Here is a 23,497-nt window from a genome sequence, read left to right as displayed (position 1 = left end):
TGTCGTGATGTTCTCAGTGTTTTATTTTCTTACACTGTATCAATCCACAAAATCAAACAAAATACTTAAGCAATCAAATTGCGAAAAGCTACGATCATCTAATTCCATTCAAATTAACAGCCCATACATCCTTTATCAGAGCACTCACAAAGAGAGAACCTCCAAATCACTAATTAAAAACCTCTTAAGATTAGATCAGCGTTCTCTTGGACGAGTCTTCAAAGACCCAGAACCCTGAACTTTAGTGAGGTGCAGGAAGTTTGGGAGTTCATCAAAGTCAGATGGGGCAATTACTGGCGCTAGTGATGCAACCAGCATCATGTGGAACGCGGTCGGTGGCAAGGTCGACAGCCGTGACGTCACTGTGACGTGTGATGCGTACTAGTGGTTGCAATCTCACGGGTGCTCATTTCACTTTCGTTTCGCTAAGTGATAAAGTAAAGTGAGTTTTATTTTTAGAATTGTTCAGTTTTTTGATGGATTTATAAATGGACTTTTCTACAGAGTTTGATAGCGGTTTCATTGGATAAGTTTTATAATTCGATCACCAAGAATATCTTTGAGATCACTGCTGGATGAATGACGAATACCGATTTTTTCCAGAAAAAGAGAAAGTACCTAATTTTCATGTTTAATGAAGTCTCTCAATTTAAATAGACATTTCAATGGTGAAAATGTATTCTAATATCACCTTAAAGTTCTACCCACATTGTTTTATACATTGCTCATAACTTTTGAACTAGCAAATTAACTTAATGAACTCATTCCATTTTCAAATAAACGAGTATTCAACCATTGGTACAGCCTCCGCACTACCAATTTAAGTTTCAACAGTCAAACCACTCTATACCTCTTGTTTTAAGCTCTAAATTCCCTCAGCACAGCTTCCAAGTTAACTTGGTTTCTACCAAGTTCTCGAACCCGTTCTTTCGTTCGAAGTAAGCAAGATTTGTTCACTCGGTGTGTCGGTCAGTCAGTTTCGTGCATACACACGAGCGGACCTGTGTGGTAACGGTCACGGAAATTTTTAAAAAGTGAGTTTAATTTTTACGTTATTCCTATTTTAAACAAAAGCTATTTGACTTTTACTACCTACTACATTTTTATTTTTATCTGTGTGATATTTTTAATTCTTTATTCAAATAAAAGATGTTCTTTTCTTAAATTTAAGTGTTGTTCGAATTTCAAACGTTGTGCTGTCAGTTGTAATGTCTTCAATGTTTGTTTGTGGTTTGACATTGTGTCAAATGTCAAATATTTCGTTCGCGTTTGCATAATTTTATTCAGGTTTTTATTCGAAAACTTGATCACTTACGTTACGCGTTATGTTAAATAGTTTTCGTTTAATATCGTTATTGAAAAGTTTACATTATAATAACTCGTTTGATTGTAGTCACTAAGCAGATTATGTGACAAATTTTATTATTATTCCTAATTAACATTTCTTTTATAGTTTTCTAAAAAAAAACAAAAGCGGTTTGTCAAGTTCATTCTTAATTTTATTAGAAAAATTCAATCGACAGTTGCGAAGGACTATGAAACCAGTATTTCTTTTAAACAGATAATAAAAGAGATATTGTCTATTGTATCTAAAATTGATAGGCATTGTGTGTTTTTGTACAATCACGTGCAACAATGCATAGTTATATAAATGAAGTAACTTGAATGTTGCAACGAAACTTCAATTAGCGTGTTGTTTGCGATTGTACTGTGGAGGTAACGTTGTTAATAAATGTCAAAAGTTGACCACTTTAGCAATATTCTTTTTAGAAATAATAGATGGGAATATAAAATATATACATCATCAGCATAATATATATGTGGTCTATAAGTGGCCACTGCTGACCAAAGGCCTTTTCGCACTTGGAGAAGATTCGAGCATTAATCACCACGCTTGCTTAAAGCTGATTATCAATATCAGACGTACGTATTATAAATAAGAAATTATAAGCCCAGGTTTCTTGGTAATGTTTTCTTCACCGTTTGTCAGTGGTGTCTAAAAGAAAGTACATATAATTCGGAAAATGTCACATTAGTACTTGCCGTTGGCAAGTTTCGATCCCTTATACATGCGAAGCGGGTTGACAATCAAAGTAACTATAAAAAAAAAAGTTGTGCATTTAAAAGAAACATTTCATTCAATAAAAAGTATAATCGATTTATTAATAAAAATATTTCATAAATTGAATCACCAAAAATCTATCAAAGGAGAACATTTTTCCTGTGCACATACTGGCTGAATGTCGTACACATTGATTTGGCCTTACATATGTATTACCGTTTCAAGGATTGTGTGTATGTCTAATCAGTCTGTGGTCACTATCACTGCACGCATGCGTAAGGCCGGGACTCCACCAAAGCAGAGATGTGTGCGGTGTGCTGTGTGCTGTGCGAGAAGAGATGTTTTTCAGCTCGCGGGACTCCACCAAAGCGGAGATGTGTGCGGTGTGCTGTGTGCTGTGCGAGAAGAGATGTTTTTCAGCTCGGGTGCGGGGCGTGGTACTAGCAAGATGGCCGGCCGGCGCGCGCGCGGGGTTCTGCGGGTTGCTAGCGGGTGAGAGGGGGGGAGGGTGACATCGCTCACATCTCTCGTCTCCACTGCGCGTCGTCCGCGCATAGCTCACATCTCCGCTTCCATCGCGACATACAAATATTACACATCTCCGCACAGCGATCTCCACTGAAGCTGAGCGGAGAGGAGACGTGTCAATAACTCAATTCTATTGGTTGTTTAAAAAACATCTCCTCTCCGCTCGTCTCGTCTCCGCTTTGGTGGAGTCCCGGCCTAATGCCTGTTCACAGATTTTTTTATTTCATAACGATTTTCCTTAGGTCTTTTGACCTTAGAGTAATAGATACGAATTATTGTCTATAAACAGTTGTAAGAAATACTAAATGGCACTAAAATGACCCTTTTAGATGACAATTAATAAATAGGAAATAATTAGGCGCAAAGGTAATTTCCCTGGTTTTAATATTATAGGTATGTGCGGAGAATAAAGTAAAAAAATAATTGAACGTCAGCGTTCATGTGAAAAAAGTATTCTAGATCGACCATTTATAAATTTTTTCAAGCAAAAATATGATTAACTAAAAATCACGGTTGACTGACGTATACCTATATTTATGGAGAAAATCTCTCCTAGTTTCGAATCACAGAGGGACTCTTCATCAGGAAATCATCAGTGTGTGCATGCTGCGCGACTGCGCGTGATTTTTTAATTAATTTAAATAGTATGTCTCACGATAGTTATTATAAAAATACAAATGTGATTTGTAAAAGTGAATTAATTACTTGTTTAAATTACAATCAATCTGCAACAGGTAGTTACTATGTAATAACTAACTGAGCGAGTTATTAACAAGTTGCAAATTGCTGCATTAGCAACCCTTTCCTCTACTCTAGTCTAGAATTAGATCTTGCGCAAGAGTGCGCCCATTTCATTGCATAGGCGTATGATATTCTAACTAACTACGTACGTTTAGTAGATAGTGAAACTCCTTTTTATGACGTTTTAATGCTGTACTTAATAGTAATTTAATACTTACTTAACCCAGTCCCTTTTTTGAGGGAGGGAGAACATCCAATTACTTCTACCACCTTGGGTGAGGCGAGAGGTAGTGCCAGACCATCCCCCATTGACATTTTGCCCAGTTTTCTGGTAGCATTTATTTTCGATCGCATGTAATTTAAATCGAATCCATCTGTAGGTCATATCTTTCTAATCAACATTAATATATTTAACAAATAACATAAAAAAAATATTAATTTGATTTGGTAAATTTTTAATTCCACGTAACTTATCAATCCTAGACCCAATCGTGAGAATAAGATTCAATCAAATGTTTCTTTACAATCAGTAGATATAAGTAGTAGCAGGTCAATTAGCTACAAATTAAGTAATGAAAGGTAATAAAACAGATGTTATGTATGCCTAATATTAATTGCAATACTATAACATCCGTCTGTTAATAGTTAATAATGAGTACTTCCAACGATTAATTAGCTAATAACTTGTAGTTGTAAAATAAGTGTGGGAGAGCCATGCTTCGGTACGAATGGGCCGATACCACGGCCTCACTGAAAACCGACGTGAAACAACGCTTGCGTCGTGTTTCGTTGTGTGAGTGAGATTACCCGAGGACCTGCACAAATACCCCCCCTTCCCAATCTTCCCAAACTCCGATTCCCCAACAACCCTTAAATTCCTAACCCCTTTAAAAAGCCGGTAGCGCACTTGTAACGCAACTGGTGTTTTGGGTGACCATGGCGGTGACGATTGCTTACCACCAGGTGATCACTAAAAACTAAGCTCGGTTCACTGTACATGACACAGACTGCTACAAAAACACTTTTCAAATTACAAAATATAACAATGCAACGCTCACAAAGGCGGCTGCGATCACGAGCAGCGATCGAAAAAGTCGATATTCGATATATCGACACCAGCCAAGGTTGGAGGCAAGTGAACCGTTTACGTAAAGGATCAGCATCCGGCTGCAGCTTGCGACAGACAAACTTAGCACATGTTGCCGACAGAATACTCGTGTTTGTGAATACTATTCTAGATTTGTACCGTTTGCGAAATTATCGGGCGTTGTCGCTAAAAATGAAGACTAGGAATATGTAGCGGAAAAAATGATCTGAATTCTTGCTTATATGCATATTTTGTTTTTCTATTACTATTCGTGAAAACCTATAAGTCTAAGGCTTTTTGTCACGCTATACCACATTCTTGGTTTCGACTGGAGTATTATACCAAATACCTGACACACCATGTTATTTTTCTTTTGAAGACCCGTTAGGTATATAACTATATATAGTACAAGGCATTATTTCTACTTACCTAAAAATTAAACCTAAGCCTACGCACTTAAAGTTAGTCTGCATTTATGACCTCAAACAAATATTTGAATCCACTCCATGTCATATGATTGAGCGACACAGCAACAGGTTCCCAGCAGGTGCTGTGCGCTAAAATATGTAGAAATATTGCACATTGCACGAGTAACCTGTTTATGTGATTGTCGCCTTTCTCGTTATTTCGGTTATCTACGTATTATATTATACTAGCTTATCCCAGCGGCTTCATCCGCGTTCCTGTAGGATAAAAAGTATCACCCAAGTCAGCTCATACCTTGTCTGTATACCAAATTTCATCAAAATCCGTTGAGAAGTTTCAGCGTGATTGACGGACAAATATCCAAAAACACAACAAAACATTCACATTTATAATATTAGTGTGATTATAGTGTAGTCTACTGTTTTAGCTGAAGAGCTAAAAAATTGAAATTCTAACTTGATAATCTGGGTATGTAATAAAAAACACATCAAAAACCGCAGTGTGACTTTAAAGATCTTCATACATAATTTGGTGCACATAGTGAAAAGTGCCTTCGTTTTATACAATATAGTGATATGAATACCTATACTACCTGTGTCTTATTTACTTCTTAAAAAATGTGGTTATTTCCCGAACGTATCACAATATAAAAAGCATTTTTAGAAACTAGGAACCTTGGGTTTAAACTAAATAACAATTTACCTGTTCCAAATTAGCTTGTAAACATAAATACCATTCGGATCAGACTTGTTTTTCCTCACTAAAAACCTCAGTCACCTCCAAAAATAATATAATATAAAGTTCTCGAAACGAATTCCGATATAAAAACAAACGAATTAAATAAACAAGAATTTTAAATTAGATCATCATCTTAAATCTAATATTTTTATTGACGAGGATGGCAGGTAAATCCCGAAGTTTATAATTTTTATAAAAGACCTCAAAAGGACCAATGTTTGACCTTATTATTGTAAGGTCATTGGCAACATTTGAAGTGTCACCTTTAGTAGTTAATGTGGCACTTAAATATTATAAATACATACCAATAATTTTGTATGAGAACTTAATTGAAAACCACAATATTTTAATTTCAAGTGAATACGTTAATTATTACGTTAATACAGTTCAATGCAAAAAATACATCACTTTGCATAGCATAAAAAATACCTAAATAGATTCATTTTTGTATAACCATTATAGATACAGCTCTACTAGTTTCAGTTCATACCGCTACTCACGAATAAGAGTCCTGATGTGACTTGAAACTAATAGAGCTTTTCTCAATTAATTCTCGTGATCAGGCGTCATTTCAGTTTCTGGATACCTATTATCTAAGTGTTTAATCAATTAGAAGCCTTAATCAATTAGCTCAAGTAAGTAATACTCTTACAAATCGAACTGCCTATAAAACGAAGCTGCCTATAAGAAACATCTGCCAAATAACCGTGGGAATGGCAGAGTTTGGCTTACTGATGCAAAATCTAATAAAATTACTTTATAACCGAGTGCAGAGCAATTTGTTCTGGCGCGCATAACGAACTAGACTCGATCATTCTTAGCCAGGGCTGTCAATCTAGTCTTAGCATATAAAGATTCATTTATTTTGATCATAATTTATGATGTTTAATTGAGAATCAATATTAGTAGTCATCTGTGTTGTTTAATCAAGTTTTATGACAGACTATGCTTAGCCAGCGGCTTTGCCCGCGTTTCCGCTAGATAAAAAGTATATTTGTTATTCTAGGTCATAATCTAACTTTGTTCCAAATTTCATCTCGGTCCCTTCAGCCGTTTTGAAGTGAAGAACTAACAAACAAACCTACGTTTGTAAGTTTCTTAGTTTAATTGAAGACCAATTAATTAGTGATTAATTAGTAAAACTTGATTAAACAGCACATATCATGCTGTTTAATCAAGTTTTACGACAGATATAATGAAGATGAATCACCTGCAAGCATAATTTATAACATTTAAAACACATTACAATTACTTTAATAACTACATGCACATAACAAAAACAAAGTATAAAAAAAAACAATCAAAAACCTTGACTAAAACATTCCTTTTCCTAATTACAATTGTAAAATATTCGAACCGACAATTTGGTGCGTCGTCGTGCATATTTTCGCAGCATCCCATCGCCCCATATAATTATGCACCAGTCATCGTGAACCACGCTTCTTTTCCTACCCACGTTCAAACAGTTCGTGAGGAACGTGACAGGTGGCGCTATCTGGCGTCATTATCAGGTATTACACATGTTGAATAATTATTGTAGCACGTGGGACTGCGCACGATTCTCTTAAGGCTCTTAGGGTGTGTAATGATTCTTAGTTGTGATGCTGTGACAAGAAACTTTTGTTATTTAGGATGAGAATTTAAAACTTATGGCTGTTTTCAACAACTTTATCTTAACTAAGAGTTGCTTAACTTGAGGGAGCACTTAAACTTACCCCTTATCTATACTGTTAGGTGTCATTAAAAAAAGTAACCTACGATGAAAAAAAGAAAGAGACGTAAACATACCTTCCGGAGCTGCGGACCACCTATTGGATTTCCCGAGGCTCCGGCTTGAAGGATAGAAGTAGGAACGAGGTGGTTTTTAGTCAGTTAGAGTCTGACACTCCCTCTAGCCTCACCCAAGGCGGGAGGTGTCATTGGATGATTATCCATGTTTGTCAGAACCCCGCTTCCTACAACTACTTCTATGTAAGCTATCATAATTTATATTCATCACGACAAAAGATACACGCAGCAGCCCTTTCCACATATCTATCAACCCTAGACGAGTGATGCGCCAAAACGGGCGCCAGAGCGGATCGTTGCCCAACGCAATGAGGCAAGCGCCGCGATAACATCTAATACGTAGTGTTGCAACTATTGTGCGCAGCTTTTTTTGCACGCCACTGTACAATGTACACTGTAGTGCACGTATCCGCGAACAGCCGGAACGAAATTAACATTGTTAGATAGAAAAAAGTCTGGTTAAACAGCCTTGTTATCATTTTCTAGTAATTTGTGTGGCAAAGTTAAATTTCAAATAGATATATAGCCTACAGGATCTTGCAACGATTCATTGATTTAAAGATAGATAGAAGTGCAATATTTTGATTATAACTTAGTTGGCTAGTTGCACGACGTTCGCCGTATCATTGATAGTCAATGCTACGCAAGACTATGAGCTCTATAGCAGACCAGTCCATAGACCATATAGCTGACTAGTCGAGTTACCTCGTTATGTGAGTAAATCGTAAAAAATAATAAACATAATATATACGGGTCATCATACGTATTTCATATGAATTTAAACAGCAATACCGCGTATATTTTCTTATGCGATTGTTTACGGAAGCCATTAGAATACTTAGCTACATTAGATATATGTTACTTAGGCTAATAATTATAATCTAACACTTAGGATAAACATGGCCGCCGAACGAAGCAGAGAATAAAAAATATTCTTAACTGAATAATAGTAATGACGACGGGGTATGAAAATTAAAAATCTATTTAGTTCCTAGAAAAGACGTCACGTGTTTTTTTAACGTTGCCCGCCATTAGGATTTTACTCCTGGGTCGTGGGTGCGTTTATAAACATCACATGCACATGACACCCAGACCCGAAACAACAATTTGTGGATCACACAAAGAGTTGCTCCGTGCGGGAATCGAACCCGCTACCCGTTGCACGGCAGCCAGTTGCCCAGCCACCGCACCAACCGTCCAGTCTATTTCAAATCAATATAACATCGAAACTATTTGTTTCCGTAAGAAAATAAAAACTACGTGTCTAATATTTAAAAACAAACTCCAAGACGGACATTAAAATAAAAATTAGTCATCTACCTTATTGAATGTAATTTAGTTGTATAACAATAACTCCCACAACACACGAGACATCATCACGACACTTAAGTGCTCAAGGATGAGCACAGACAGAGCCTACCATTATCTTCATAACACACCTACATTGATAACACCATAATCACACATACAAAGGTGTCACACCAAATATATCAAAACATATTAATTACATAGAAAGTAGGCTCCACCCACCTGCCTCTGAGCTGTCACTGCGCATACGCATTGTACGCCCAGCATTGACAATCAAACAGTAGGATGCGCATGAGTCGGCAGCGTGTGAGCAGATGTTTAAATCATCTGTCAAATTAGCATGATTACGAATGTTTGTCTTAGTCATATTTAGAGAATTAGGGAGTGTGTTGGTTTATGATTTTTACTAAGAAATTAGCTCAAATGACATAAGTAATGAAGTTATTTAAGCACATACTTATAGGTAGGTGAGTATTGACTCAAATATTAACTTAATCCGGAAAAGATTTCCTTAAAAGGTACTGCTCTTTCACACAGTTTATTTTACGTAATTTAAATTGGTATATAAGTTTTTAAACTGATATGGTTACTAACACCATCATTAGAACTTGAGACAGGATATTTACATTTTAAATTGGTAATTAAACCCATTTATTTTTTTAGTTTCATACTTAGTAGTTTATGGATCTACGAAAATATACCTAATTTAAGTGATTTACTGACACAGCGTCTATCGAACATTGGCGCATTGCTCAATTGCTTCTTAAAATAAATAACGAATACTCGGTGCCTAAACGTATCTATCTAAATACGTATATATTTATCACCTAACAACTTCTCATTATTTATTATTAATGTGGCATTTATAACGGGTGTCCCAACAAGAACGCAAGATTTAAATTTGGCGGCATTTAAGTATTATTGTTTGCCATTTGAACAAGTGTTATTATTTGTTAGTATAAGGTACGAGGTTAGTTAAATGGAGCGCTACACGATTGAAAATAGGCAGGTCAAGGCAAATAGTCATTCAAGGTGTTCGGTATCGTAAAATGATAACCAGTTTATCCGTACCTCGAATTGAAGAAATGGATTTGGAAGGCATGTGGTTTCACAAGATGGCGCCACATCTCATACAAGCAGAGAAACAATTGAAGAGCTGCATCAGTCATTCCCGGTCTGTTATTTCACGTTTTGGAGACCAGAATTGGCCGCCTAAATCATGTGATTGATCAATATTAGACTTTTTTCTTTGGGGTTTCTTAAAGTCGATGGTTTATGCGAATAAGCCGACGATACTCAAGTCATAAAAAGGAAATTGGACGCTGTATTAATGAAATACCGCAGCATTTATCAAAACGGTATGAAAAATTCATTAAAAGATCGCGTATGTTTCAGCAAAGCCGCGGCGGCCATCTGCCCGATACAATATTGTTCCATAGATAACCTCATCTTCTCTACTTTACGAAATATAAAGCTTTCACGATCACGTTTTGAAAATATCTGCGTTTTATTTAAAATTCAAATCTTGCGTTCACACTGTTGGGACACCCTATAATTTACTATTTCTGTACACATGCGTAGTATTCTGACGTCTGACATTTAAGTGAACTGTTGGTTCTGTGGTATTTAATTACCACTGTATACCTCGTGGCGATGTTACTTACTAACTTTGTAATGTGTTTATTATATTATGGGAAATGTATTTATTTGTGGAATTATATTCATAGAAAAACTGATATAGGTACATACTTAGTATATTTTGGTATGTATGCGGGGGAATTGCACAACTTGATTCCCCTTAGTCCTTTTTATCATCGAACCACAAGACAATCGGGGAAGCGCTTCGCTTCAAATTCCCTTGTGCGAACTGCTAGGGAGTGGAATTCTTTTTTGGATTTGATGGGACGACGTTTGAAGCCACTATCTCGCATGATACTTGTAAGTGATGATGCGGCCTAGGATGGAATCACGTCTATTCATAAGTAACCTATTCACTCGGGCTTTAATTCATTATTTGCCGGAGACTGTGTTTACTGATGGGTATAACCTGGGTGTGTTAAAGTTCGAGCGAATAGGTTGCTTATGGGAAGACTTGCTTCATCGTAGGCCACATCATCACTTTACCACCAGGCGAGATACTAACCAAACTTCGACAATAAATCAGTAATGTCTGCCATATCAGGTGCCACTAAATTTCCTAAGAATACACGATTTTTGGATTACATACGAGTACTAGACTATTGCTTTTTTCCATATTCCTATTAAATGACTTTCGTAATTTTATTTGACAGAACGAAACTAATGTTTTGTGCAAGAAACAAACTCCCAGAACATTTCGTAGCAATCGGTCACCCAACCACTGCGCTAACAATACAATCATTAATTGACTACTTACATACTATCACGATAATAAACTTTCTTTCCCATTCGAATTTCATGCACTTATTAACGAACACGGATAATGTAGCACGCACACACACACACACACACACACACACACACACGCACACAAACAAACACGCTTCAATCAAACATTACCGCGAAAATATCGAGGAAATACACTGATTGAGTTGTGCCCCATACTGCGATATATGTACAGTATGATGCGCACACGCACGTCACGTAAACAACGTTACGATACGGGTATTTCTTCCAATTAAACGATTTACCTAATAATGGCTGTTCATGTCGGAATAAGTAGTTCACGCCTTGCGCTCATTGAAATGCATTACCATTTCATGTGGATTTATTAATTGATACATAAAATGGAGTGTATTTTGTGGTGATAAACAAGGAACAAGTAGTCTATTATTCAGCCCTTGTGGTGTATAAAAAGTAACACATACCCTGATAATCGGTCATTATTCAGCTCTTGGGGCGACTGTTACCTTCAATAATGCCCAAATAACGCTGATATAGTGCAACCAGCTACATTATTCAGCTAACAGCTGATTAATTTGTGCCCAAATCAGAGTTAATTGTTTCCTCAATCAGCTGAAGATTTCATAACATTGTTTTCAGCGCTTCTGTGCTACTTCCTCAATCTAGATTGTTTATTTCGTCTATTGCACTAATAATTCTAATAGAGTATGTAAAAATTATAATTAGGTAATGATCTCATAAAATTGTTTTAATCTTTTTTAACTCTAGTTTTGGTAAATACTAGGTATTCATAAAAAACTGTATTTTTTTAAGAGGACGAAAAAAGTAGGAATGGTATTACATAAATATTTTTTTTATAAGCTTTGTACCTTGGAAAATTAGGTCATTATTTAGTTCTCACGCTAATGGGCCCAAAAATTACTTTTTATAAACCTTGACGATATCCGCAGCCCATTAATTAACAATAAAATCACAACCTTTAATTACCTTTTTATTACATATGCGCAAAAAAATTGCCGCCCTAGAGATACAACTTCAGGAGTACTACTACCGGAGCTGCTAATTACCAACGGGTTACCGGGGCTCCGGCTCGAAGAGCAGGAATAGGAACAGGGTGGTTTTTATTGAGTAATATTCTCATACTCCCTCTCGCATCGCCCAAAGCTAGAGATTTCCCCCTTTAAAAATATTTTTTTTTACATATTTTGGAGTTTTAATATTTTGTCTATAAAACATGTAGTAGAACGTTGTAGCCTATTAAAATCTTACAGTTCATTTATGCTTGCAAGCTTTAAGTGCATAAATTAAAAACGCTTTAGATTTTTAATAGATACTTGAATAATAAAATTGACACTAATCAATACTCAAATCCGATTCGTAAAAGGAGTTTTTTTGCTTTTTAGTACCTACCGTATGTTTAAAATCATCCCAACATGTTCACCCACTGAATAAAGTAGTAATTTAACCAATAATAAATTAGACCAACAAAGCATTATATCAATTCGTATATTATAGCACATACAATTCTATACCAAGTACCTAAAAACCAGTCTCTCTGCTGATCCCAATCGATACATTTCAATAGCAAACAAATCTCGGTCGCATGTCGCAACCCATTGGTTCCGGATCCAAGCGACACAATTGCATACAACCTGTATATAGAGCGACTAGATCTACACTTCAACATACATTGCGTTTTATGTTCTAAATAATTTTGGTCACGGTTCAACTAAAGGAGCAATGGTCATCGTGTTTGTAGGAAGAGACGATGAATTTGTTTTTTTTTTCTATTGTTGATACGCTGTACTTATATAAGATAAATAAATTGAAGATTGTTATCAGTGTGTTGTGTTGTCTGTACTTTTTTATTGAGCTCAGTCAATACAATAGGGTAGATGGCTAATTTTTATTTTAATGTCCGTCTTGTAAATTATTATAAAATATTAGACACGTATTTTTTATTTTCTTACGGAAACAAATACTTTCAAAGATTTCGATTTGAAATATCGCGTGACGTAATTTCTAGGTACATTTTATAGGCAGAAATGACGTATTTGCTCCCACTCCTAACCTTTACATCGTTTTATCTAAGAATTGTTATCTTATATGTATAATATAAAAAATACGTGTCTAATATTTTTTCATTACCTAACCGACGGACTAAACAGATTTTTAATTTTTATACCTCGTCATCATCCCAATAGATAATAGGTACTTATGTTTCTGTTAGAAACTGACTTTTATCTTCGTTCCATGTTGAGTTTTGAAACTGAAATGTCTATTTGGGCTGGAGATCAAACTTCGCATCATATCAAAACTAATCTAGAAATGATTCTGGTAAGTAATATCTACCAAATCAATCCAAAGTTAAAAATTAAATAAAGTAAACCAATTCCAGGGCGCGTTTTCAATGACCATCATAGGACCTTAACTGACATAATACGTAGGCAACATTACAACACGTGTTAACATTCCATTCACACATCGCCGACAGACGGACAAGCACAGAACTTGTTATATTTCAAAGTATACATTTAGGTATTTCGCTTGCACGGAGAAAGAGAGCGATCGGTCAAGGCTGCTGCGCTGATACTGTGCCCAATTGTCGGTTCACTTGCGTTTTATAAGTTTAGTTGTGTATTGAAACTTGTTGGTTGTTAGAATTTGTATTTTGTAATATGTAGTTTGTTTGACTATTTGGAATAAATGTGTGTCTATCTAATATAAATTATAATTTTCACGAAATGTAGTTAATCATGCTTTTTTTAGCTATCTTAAATAGAAAGCTAAACCTAGCTATCTTTATTAGATAGTTAACTATCTAAATCAAAACAATTCCAATAACTTTAATGCATCCATAGTGAACAGTGTGGTCTACAATTTTAATACAGTAATATGTCCCAACTATGGGCCCTTTATCTCATATTTAAGAGTCACTTACTATTTTTGGTACAAAGTTAAAATGGTTTTTAATGTAATGTAACTATAGTTTTACCAGCACTACCTATTGAAATATTTAATGTTCCTACTCTATAAAAGACTACGAAACAACAAGAAACATGCGCCACACAGTATACACATCAATTTCCACACCAATAAACTTAATAAAACTAGTCTTAAATCAAAAAAAAAATGGCGATCGACATTTCTTTGAGATGTCTAAGGAATGAAGGAAATCCGCGTTATAAGGTCACTTGCCGAACACTCGCACTCGTGCGCCGAAGGCTGTCCACTGTCAATCGAGGTTTAGACGTGATAACGTATGCAGCTTCGAGAATTTGATACATTTAGTTTCTACTTAATAAAATAAATGAGTATGAGAATCAGATTACTTTTTTATGGGTTAAAAAAATCGAAATACCTAAATGTATACTTCTCCCGCTTCGGGTGAGGCGAGAAGGAGTATCAGACTCTTACTGATTAAAAACCACCCCGTTCCTACACCTGCTTAAAATCTATCGCATTTATAATATCACTAAATTTTCAACGGAACAGTTTGTAATTAAAAACCCATTGGATATAGGTAATCTTTATATATATCCCTACAGTGGAATGATCATGACTGAAATCTAAATTAAATCTAGGAAATAATCCTTAATGACATACAGAACCTAGCCCGACTTAAGTCCATAAACATAAATAAAACCAGTTAATAAAACTAATATTAAACCACGACTTAAACGTAAACATACATTTAATCATCAATTAAATTAATAACTTTTACGATATAAACAATTTAACATCGAGAACAATGACGAAACCCACTTATTATTATACTATGTACATATTATATATAATCAATCACAACAATAGTTTAACGACAGCACTTTAACGTGTCATGGCGTCAACAAGTCATAAATCATTTTAATTAATGAAGCTTTAAAACTAATGACAGTGTACTCCGCAGTTCCTATTTACCATATCCAGAAGTCATTAAATGATGCGCAAATTACCTGGCTGTTAATGTATAATGTTTATTGATAGAATATGTTGTTGTTCACGGATGTAAAATTGAATACTTACTGCGCGTTATATGTCATCAGTGTAAAATGTCTGATGATTGTAGTTCGATGGATTATTCTAGATTCTAGACCAGTAACCTCTTATGGTCCGCAGAATCCAAACATTTGTCCGCGAAATGAAAATAAAAACATTAGACTACATCTCTGTCCAATAAATACCACGGTTAAAGCTCGAATTTAAACTTACTTCAATGAGACAACTGATTTCAAAATTTCCGAGTCAATGAGAAAATCTGAGTATTAGGTCACATGAAAAAAGTAGTAACAATAGTGGTCCCTGACCTAACAAGAATGATATGAAAGTGGTCCTAGATCAAGGTTGAAAAAGGTTGGGAAACCCTGTTCTAGATTATGATTCTCGTACTTAATTCACTAAACAATGATGAAAAGAAACTGACGATGGCTGATTCTTAGGGCCTTTACAAAGAGATTCAAAATACTCTTCTTCATAGCTACAATCGTGAACGCTTTTCTTACAAGCATTTGGTTATTTAATAGATATTGCAGTTTTTTTTTTGAGTGGTTAAATCATTCACTTTCTCGATTTGGGCGAGGCAAGAGGTAGTATCAGATTCTTACTGCCTAAAAACCACCCCGTGTCTACTCCTAGTTTTCGAGCCGGAGCCCCGGTAAACCCGCTAGGTAGTCTGCAGCTCAGATATTGCAGTTATATTTAGATATTCACATTTTTGCATAAAACATAATAGGCTCAAAGGACTGACGCATCCATTATCAATGCCAAGTGTTCAATTCCAATCACCTCGTCTATTTGGCCATGCCATTCCTTATCTCTCAATCACCGACATCTATTCCGACATAACACAAATTGTTACATAACTTTAAAAATCTGACATCATTCCCAAAATCAATGTTAATAACCATGCTCTATAGTTTATGACCATTAACTTGTTAATTAACAAAACGAACTGGTTAACATTAAAAGTTCAAAACTAACAAAGTTCAGAACTAATAGGTTCGAAGATGTTAATTTTTCGCGCCGAGCGGGCGATGCACTGCAAAGGTCAGGAAACTGGTTTGTACCAGTACCAGCTGGTACTGGTGAGAATCCTCTAGCATTCCTCGTAACTTGAATGATAGACATGATTGAGATTCTTAGAAACGATTTTTGTTTAAGTGTTTCTTCGAAATGTATTGCGATTGTAATTTTTCCAAGTACTAAAACTTCAAATTAATAAGATGCCAGTTTTAATAACCGATCTTAATCTAAAATCTTTGGATCGATCTTAATTTTTGACAGAAACTCTATAGAATACTTACGACCTATACTACGACCTTCATAGCCTCACGCTTATCTCCCATGGGGGTAGCCAGAGACAATGCTAATTGCTACGAATCTTACATACCTCTTTCGCTTCATCAACATTCATCAGTCTTGACAAACGGATCATAGTTAATTCTTCGATGACTAATCTACTCTTCACTAAGTTCCATCTCCACAATTTCCAGATGCTGTGCCCCACCCTGTTCCTGGCGACGCTGGCTCTGGTGAGCTGCGACGTGTCCCACCTGCTGGAGACCACCACCACGCCCGAGCCACCACCACACCCGTACCTGTTCTCCTACTCCGCTGGCCGCTACCCTGGACATGCTGACAGGACGCACACTGAAGTCAGTGACGGCAGTGGTGTTGTTAAAGGTGAATTTTATTGTACTTAGTTGTTACAATCTTGGGTTAAATACTTACTGTCGTACTCAGAAACTTTTAATGGTTAGTTAAACTATTACTAAACTTCGACCCATCGAGTGTAAAAAAGTAAGGATTTTGTTCCGAAAACGATTGCTAAGGACAGGGTTAGAGATTCTGAGTACGGCGGTTAGAGGACATAATGGCGAATCCCTCGTATAGTGGTCTGTTACAGGATTGAATGGGAATTATTTTACTCCTTTTCCTCCAATAATTATGATTTATTTCGTTGTAGGTAATTGGTTAAATATATTCCTAAGATACAAGGAACTTAAATTGATTTGTATTAATTCAGAATTAGGTACAAAAATAAAAATAAAAGCTTATAATAAAATAACACTCAGTATAAATCAGAATCCTTTAATTAAATGTCTCCAATCAAGTCAATCACAGAGACGTACAACAAAAAAAAACATCCATAAAGAATGTTTTCCAATCTAATCGAAGTGTGACCTTTTAATAAATAGGTAATGTCGTAAACCAGTCTAACTGGCGAGGCGGATCGTAGATAGATGAGTAAGATATAATAATATGTGAATAAGCATATAATCGCCGCAGACACATAACAAACATATAATAAACTAATAGCAAATAGTAATAAGGATCAAATTACCGTGTTCGTTATTGCTGGAGAAGATTTTATTTGTCTGCATATTGTTTGTGAAAATAGTAAGTGAACAGTGTTAATGCACGGAAATCAACGCCATATTTATTCTTAGATAACAAGCAAACAATGTTTTGTTTTGCACCGAATCCACACACGTTTCTTTATTATTTTTTCCAAAATGATTTTCCTTTGTGTTCGGCACCACCAGGCCATTGTAATTGCTCTAATCTACACTAAAGCAGACTTAATAACCCCATCACAAAAATCAATAAACATAATACATCTATAATTCAACAGATACCTAGTATCTTTAACCCTATAGGGTAACTTTGACCCCAATTTTAGACTAATGAAAATCTAAAATACACTTTGTTCTGAATTCCTATTGGTTATAAAATTGGGTCAAACTTACCCCAACAGTCTATACTAACCCGAACCTGCCGGTCCCAAGAAATGAAGTAACAATTACACTTTCTAAAGCTGCGATATTAACTAGGAATTTGCGTAAATTTCCTTGTTCTACATAGATGTACCGACGTGATACCTTTACGCCTATAAGGAAGGGAAATCTTAGTATTCTCGTTTTATGGCCACATTTTCTATACAAACCATTCAGAACACGTATTTTGAGGCCTAAATATAGACAGGCGGAGACAAAAACAGCAATTAGGCTTAATTTATGATTGTATTACTGATTCTAAGCTCGTGTTTGTTTTATGTGTGTGTGAGTCGGTCAGTATTTTGCGTCTCTTATATTTTGTAGATTAAAATATTTTAACTTAGTATTTTTAGAATTTATTTACGTTGTAGTTAAATAAAAAAGAAATTTTATAATAATCAGATGTTTTACGAACTTGCCAAAATTCTTTTTTATGGAATAGGAGGCAAACGAGCAAACGTGTCATCTGATGGTAAGCGATCAGCGCCGCCCATGGATACCCGCAACACCAGAGGAGTCACAAAAATGCCTCGAATTCCTACAAAATAATATGGGCGCTTTTTCATCAGAGATGTGCTATGTAACATTGCTGTGGATGCGTTTGGCTTCCACCAATCATATTCCAATGAATATATAGTGCTAAGTGGTGGTGGTGGAAATGGACTCAGCTAAGCTATGTTTTTTATATGAAAAGATACGTGCTATGGATGCGTGCTATCGATGACTTCCCTACTACACATCGCATATTCGAGCTGCGCATCTTCCTCCCACAGTAACATGGCTTAGTATCAGTAGAAACGTTCACTTAGTTTCACAGCTTAGCTATTAGATCTTCATAGCATAGCTACATATCACATCTTTGGTGGAAAGGAACCTCAACCCTATTTCTGCAATGTTTTCTTTCGTCTCTGTATGACTATAGACTTCGAAATTCTATTTGATTCCCCTACAATGGAAAATTGCATCTCGCAACCAAACAGAAAAGTTAGTGCTCTCGATCACAATAATTATGTTCGTATGGTAACAGTTACAAAATAGAACGGCCCTTCACTGCATTTGTTACACCTTGAGCTTGCCTTGGCATCGTACGCATGGAGTACTGTCGTTATCGTTTATTGAATAATTACTAAGAGAGTAATTAAATAAACGTTCACATATCTTTATTTTAATTGTAAGCTTTCACCCTGTTCATACAGCCTGAGACAACTTGACAAATGTTAACTAGCAATCTTATTTAGGTCCAACGTAGCATAGAATACGATTCAACTGGTTGAAGTTGCTTATTCCATAAGGTAGGAGTAGGTAGGTCGTGTATCGGTAAATGGATTGTAATCTCTGTTAGAGAGTTATAAGTTTCAAAATTGGACAGCTGATGAAGAAAATGCTTCTAAAACTGTGGATTTGGATGATATGAATCATCTTTAGTTGCAACGTAGCGTAGGATACGATTCAGCTGGTTAAAGTAGGTTATTAAATAATGTGTTCGAATAGGAAAAGCTGAAGATCTGAAGCAGAGCATCGTTCAATGGATTGTTATCTCTGTTGTAAGAGTCATGCGTTCATAAATTGGACAGCTGATGAAGGTAATGCTTCTAAAACATATAGATATAATGTTCATCAACAAATGAGGTACTAATTTAGAAAATAGTATAAAGTATACTTTCTCAAATACTCTTTAAATTCTTTTCCAGGCTCATTCTCGTACGTAGACCCTGGCCAGAAGGTCCGCACGGTGGATTACGTGGCAGACAAGCAAGGGTTCCACCCGATCCTGAGCCATGTCCCTCCAGAGCACCCGGCAGACTCCGACTCCGTCGCCCAGGCCAAGAACAGGCACTACCAGCTCTACGCCAAGATTGCTGAGGAACACGCCAACCCTCACCCTGAATGTAAGTTGGATTAGGATCACCATTTCTTATATTATATTGTCCGCCAGTGCTGTTTAAATTCAACTCAGTTGAATTAGTTTGATCTAAATATTGTATGTACAAAATACTACTGTGACGTGCTTAAAGCATTCTTTAAATACAAACAGAAAAAAATACATGCACGGAGTTAATTTTATTATAACTTTCGTGAGACATACTAAATTGATTATTAGGTTATCGGCTTACTCTCGTAGCTGTTTGATAAGGAACTCGACTAGTTTCAAGCTATTCTAGTGATTCATATTTATGAGCAGCATTCCGCGACACACATTTAATTTATGCAAAGAAATGTTGACTACTAACCACGAGTGTCTATTCAAAAGGCAGACATGAGTTATCAAAAAACAAACCATTTGCCGTTGTATCCAATAAACTAAATTTTGATTTAGAACTTAATCTTTGTTCTCAAGCGTATGTCTCCATCTCTATTCCAGTAATATCAGCACCAATAGAGACACAGGCCGTAGCCGAAGCTCGTGCGAAACACGCCCAACTATTCCGAGTGATTGCCGAGCAGCACGCGCGCATCGCAGCAGAGAGAGAAGCGCTCTTACGAGAAGAAGAAGAGAAACAGCACTTACAGGAACTAGGACAGTAGACCTTCATCAAATATGGACTAGCAGATGGATAAACTAAGAAGTAGGGACAGTGGCTTGTGTAGCTATACTTTGCCATAGTATACTGACTCCTTATTGTATGAATAGTACGTAATTCGAGTACAGTTGTACTGTAGTGTAGATTATAGTTGTTTGACATTGTTTGTACTTCAAAAAGTAATATATTAGGTACTCAAAATAATAGACGCGACATGTTTAAAGTAATATGTGACTCTGAGTACGGAAAATTCACACTTATAGTGATTGACGTAAAATACAAAATGCATTAATATTGTTTGTCTCTGCTATCCATATTTGAATACAAAACGACTGCAGTGATATTAACTAAAATAAATACAAAATTGTTACATATTTTTAACTATTTATGTAGGTACATCTTTTCTATGTTTTTTACAACGATTTTTTTTATTTTCATACTTAATCTTTTTACTTGTGATACTCAATACTCACTTGAGTGATAACAACTAATTGTATTTTCTTTTTTTAAAGTGGTAGTTACCATTTAACTGTGAATAATTTGTGTAAGTTTGTATATAAAATATTAAATGTAAGTATTTTAATAATACTCTCTCGATTGCCATAATAAATCCAATTTGATATGACTTATTCTCTAGTTCACGTATGTATTAAGTGAAAATTTTGTATTTTTATAACGTGTTTTTGATGTGGAAACATCTCAATAATGATAATAAATAAAAAAGTAATTAATAAGTATTGATCATTTTATTAAGAAAGTATGTTTCAACCCCGTAAGATTAAGGGTGCTTTTCCACCAGAGATGTGCTATGTAGCTATGCTACGAAGATGTAATTAAATAGCTAAGCTATGTAACCGTTTCCACTGATACTAAGCTATGTAGCTGTGCGAGAAAGATGCGCAGGTCGAGTAAGCAAAGTATCGGTAGTAAAGAAGCCATCCATAACACACCTCCACAACACGCATTTATTTTCACTTTACTTAGAAACTTCTTCTACAAATTACATATTTCTTCTAGGACATCTAAGATTTGGGTGTTTTTCTTAGGACCGGTTATTCCAATTCTAGATAATTGTATCAGGAGAAAACGTTGAAAACTGTCAAAAAGACAGTTTTTCTATTCAAAAACTATCAGATGCTCATTTTATTATATGAATAAAAATTATCTGTTGATTGACAAATCGACCCTTAATTTAATTTTACGTACAATATTTATTAATAAGAAATGATTACTGAATAATTGAAACTGGCTTCTTTTATTTTAATAGCGTTTGAAGTTGGATATAAAAATGAAATACAGTATTAACAAGTTAAACTTTTAATCAGTAACATTGAACAAAGCCGTAGTTGTACGAAGGTGCTGCCGAGTCGTTGTACTTTAGCCGCTGGTTGCATCTGTGGATAATATTTAAATTATTTAGTTTCGGAGTCTGGAAATATTCCTGCTATATGGTAGGTAATAGGCGTAAGGTAACGCTTTTGAAATGTGGTGCTAGAGACGCATGCTACGGATTCTTTGGACCGATTGTCGTACCAAGGTGGCTGTCCACCATATTATTATGCTTGCAACGAATACTGCCCTGTTTGTAGAAACCCCGACAATCTGGAGAAGTTGGTAGTTGTTGGTCAGGTTAATAGGAAAATCCTCGTGGTCGTTCACCAATCCGTTGGCTAAATGCTGTAAAAAACCTCACCGGCCTGACAGTTCCACAAGCTATAAAGACCGCAGAGGACAGGGGCGCTTGGAGGAGGGTCGTACATCAAGTGACGCGTGCACCAGACTAGACACGACCTTCAGTAATGAAGAGAACGACTGAGAAAAGAAGATGGTAATAGGCTCATACTTGAGACACATAACGAGATTTTCTATTACTTAGCTTCGCATCATAAACTAAGTACTTATTAAGTAAGTACAAGAAACTCCAGATTGTTCCAAATATTATCAAAATGTAAGGATACTTACTGCTTGGAGGAGGTCCGGGTGGTGGTCCATAGCCGCCATTGCAGCCAGCCTTCTGTACAGTGGTCATGCCACTCTGGAAAACGATAAACACTTTAGTTAAACGATTCTTAACTGTACAGTTAAAAAATCAGTGACGATTTCAGACTAGCATATTAGTCATTCAGTAGATATGTTCAAAGTCTAGCGTCTATGGATCCGGTTTACAGTTGGGGCCTAGTAGGGCTGATGCCTGATCCGGAGCTGCGGACTACATAGCGGGTTTTTCTGGGCTCCGGCTCGAAAAACAGGAGTAGGAACGGGGTGGTTTTTACTCAGTAAGAGTCTGACACTCCTTTTCCCATCGCCTAAGGCGAGAGAAGTCGTTGGCAGATTCCCCCCTTTAAAAAGGGTGTTCTAGTCTTTCTCCCCAAAAGTTTTTGAAGGGTCAAATTAATGGTTCTTATACTCACGACAGCAGCGAGGGCGATGCCCATAACAGCGATGATGATACCGAAAATCTTCATGTTTCAGCGAATGATCGTGAACTGACGCCCTGCTGCACACCCTCGCTATATATACTGGATGTGTACTAGCTAAATAATCTATTTGTACCTATTGACCATCCGGTGATATAATAATAATTATATTTATTGTAACAACCTTCCGCTGTTCAGCAATTTGTAGCCGTCGATGCGACAAAATTATTGAACTTAAATAAATATTTCGATAATTATGTGTGTAAGTGCGTAGTAGGTACTAGAGTACTTGGTGTAGTACAATAATTTCAGCTTTAAAATGAATGGGGAATAGTCTATTACGTCGTCACATTACATCATTTGAAATGATGCTGTTTATTTTATGAGGAAACAGAAAAATATGAAATGTATCATTCAATTTTGACCCGTGCGTATGGCGCGTCGCGTTCCGCGTGCACCTCAAAGAGCCATCAGACCACCACAGATGAGGCCCAGTAGGGCTGATGTCTGATTCGGGGCTGCGGACTACCTAGAGCGTTTACCAGGGCTTGGGCTCGAAAAGCTAGAGTAGGAACAGGGTGGTTTTTAGTCAGTAAGAGTCTGACACTCCCATTCGCTTCGCCCAAGGCGGGAGAAGCAATTGGATGATTTTCAACACAACACACACAACGTCACGCCTTTTATCCCCGAAGGGGTAGGGCACAGAGGTGCGTAGGTAGAGGTGC

General features: G+C 36.2%; 1 protein-coding gene across 1 annotated transcript; it reads left to right on the top strand.

Moving 5' to 3' along the window:
* Nucleotides 1-887: 887 nt before the first annotated feature.
* LOC118274704 (cuticle protein 16.8) lies at nucleotides 888-21,089 on the top strand. Its single transcript, XM_035592373.2, has 4 exons — nucleotides 888-1,034; nucleotides 16,550-16,739; nucleotides 19,525-19,722; nucleotides 20,196-21,089. The coding sequence occupies exons 2-4, from the start codon at nucleotides 16,550-16,552 to the stop codon at nucleotides 20,357-20,359; spliced, it is 552 nt and encodes a 183-aa protein (XP_035448266.1). The 5' UTR covers nucleotides 888-1,034; the 3' UTR covers nucleotides 20,360-21,089.
* The last annotated feature ends 2,408 nt before the right edge of the window (nucleotides 21,090-23,497 follow it).

The sequence above is a fragment of the Spodoptera frugiperda genome, chromosome 11, assembly GCF_023101765.2.
Source record: "Spodoptera frugiperda isolate SF20-4 chromosome 11, AGI-APGP_CSIRO_Sfru_2.0, whole genome shotgun sequence".
NCBI classification, from domain to species: domain Eukaryota; kingdom Metazoa; phylum Arthropoda; class Insecta; order Lepidoptera; family Noctuidae; genus Spodoptera; species Spodoptera frugiperda.
The sequence above is the reverse complement of the archived record's forward strand: the minus strand, read 5'-3'. Positions and strand labels throughout refer to the sequence as shown.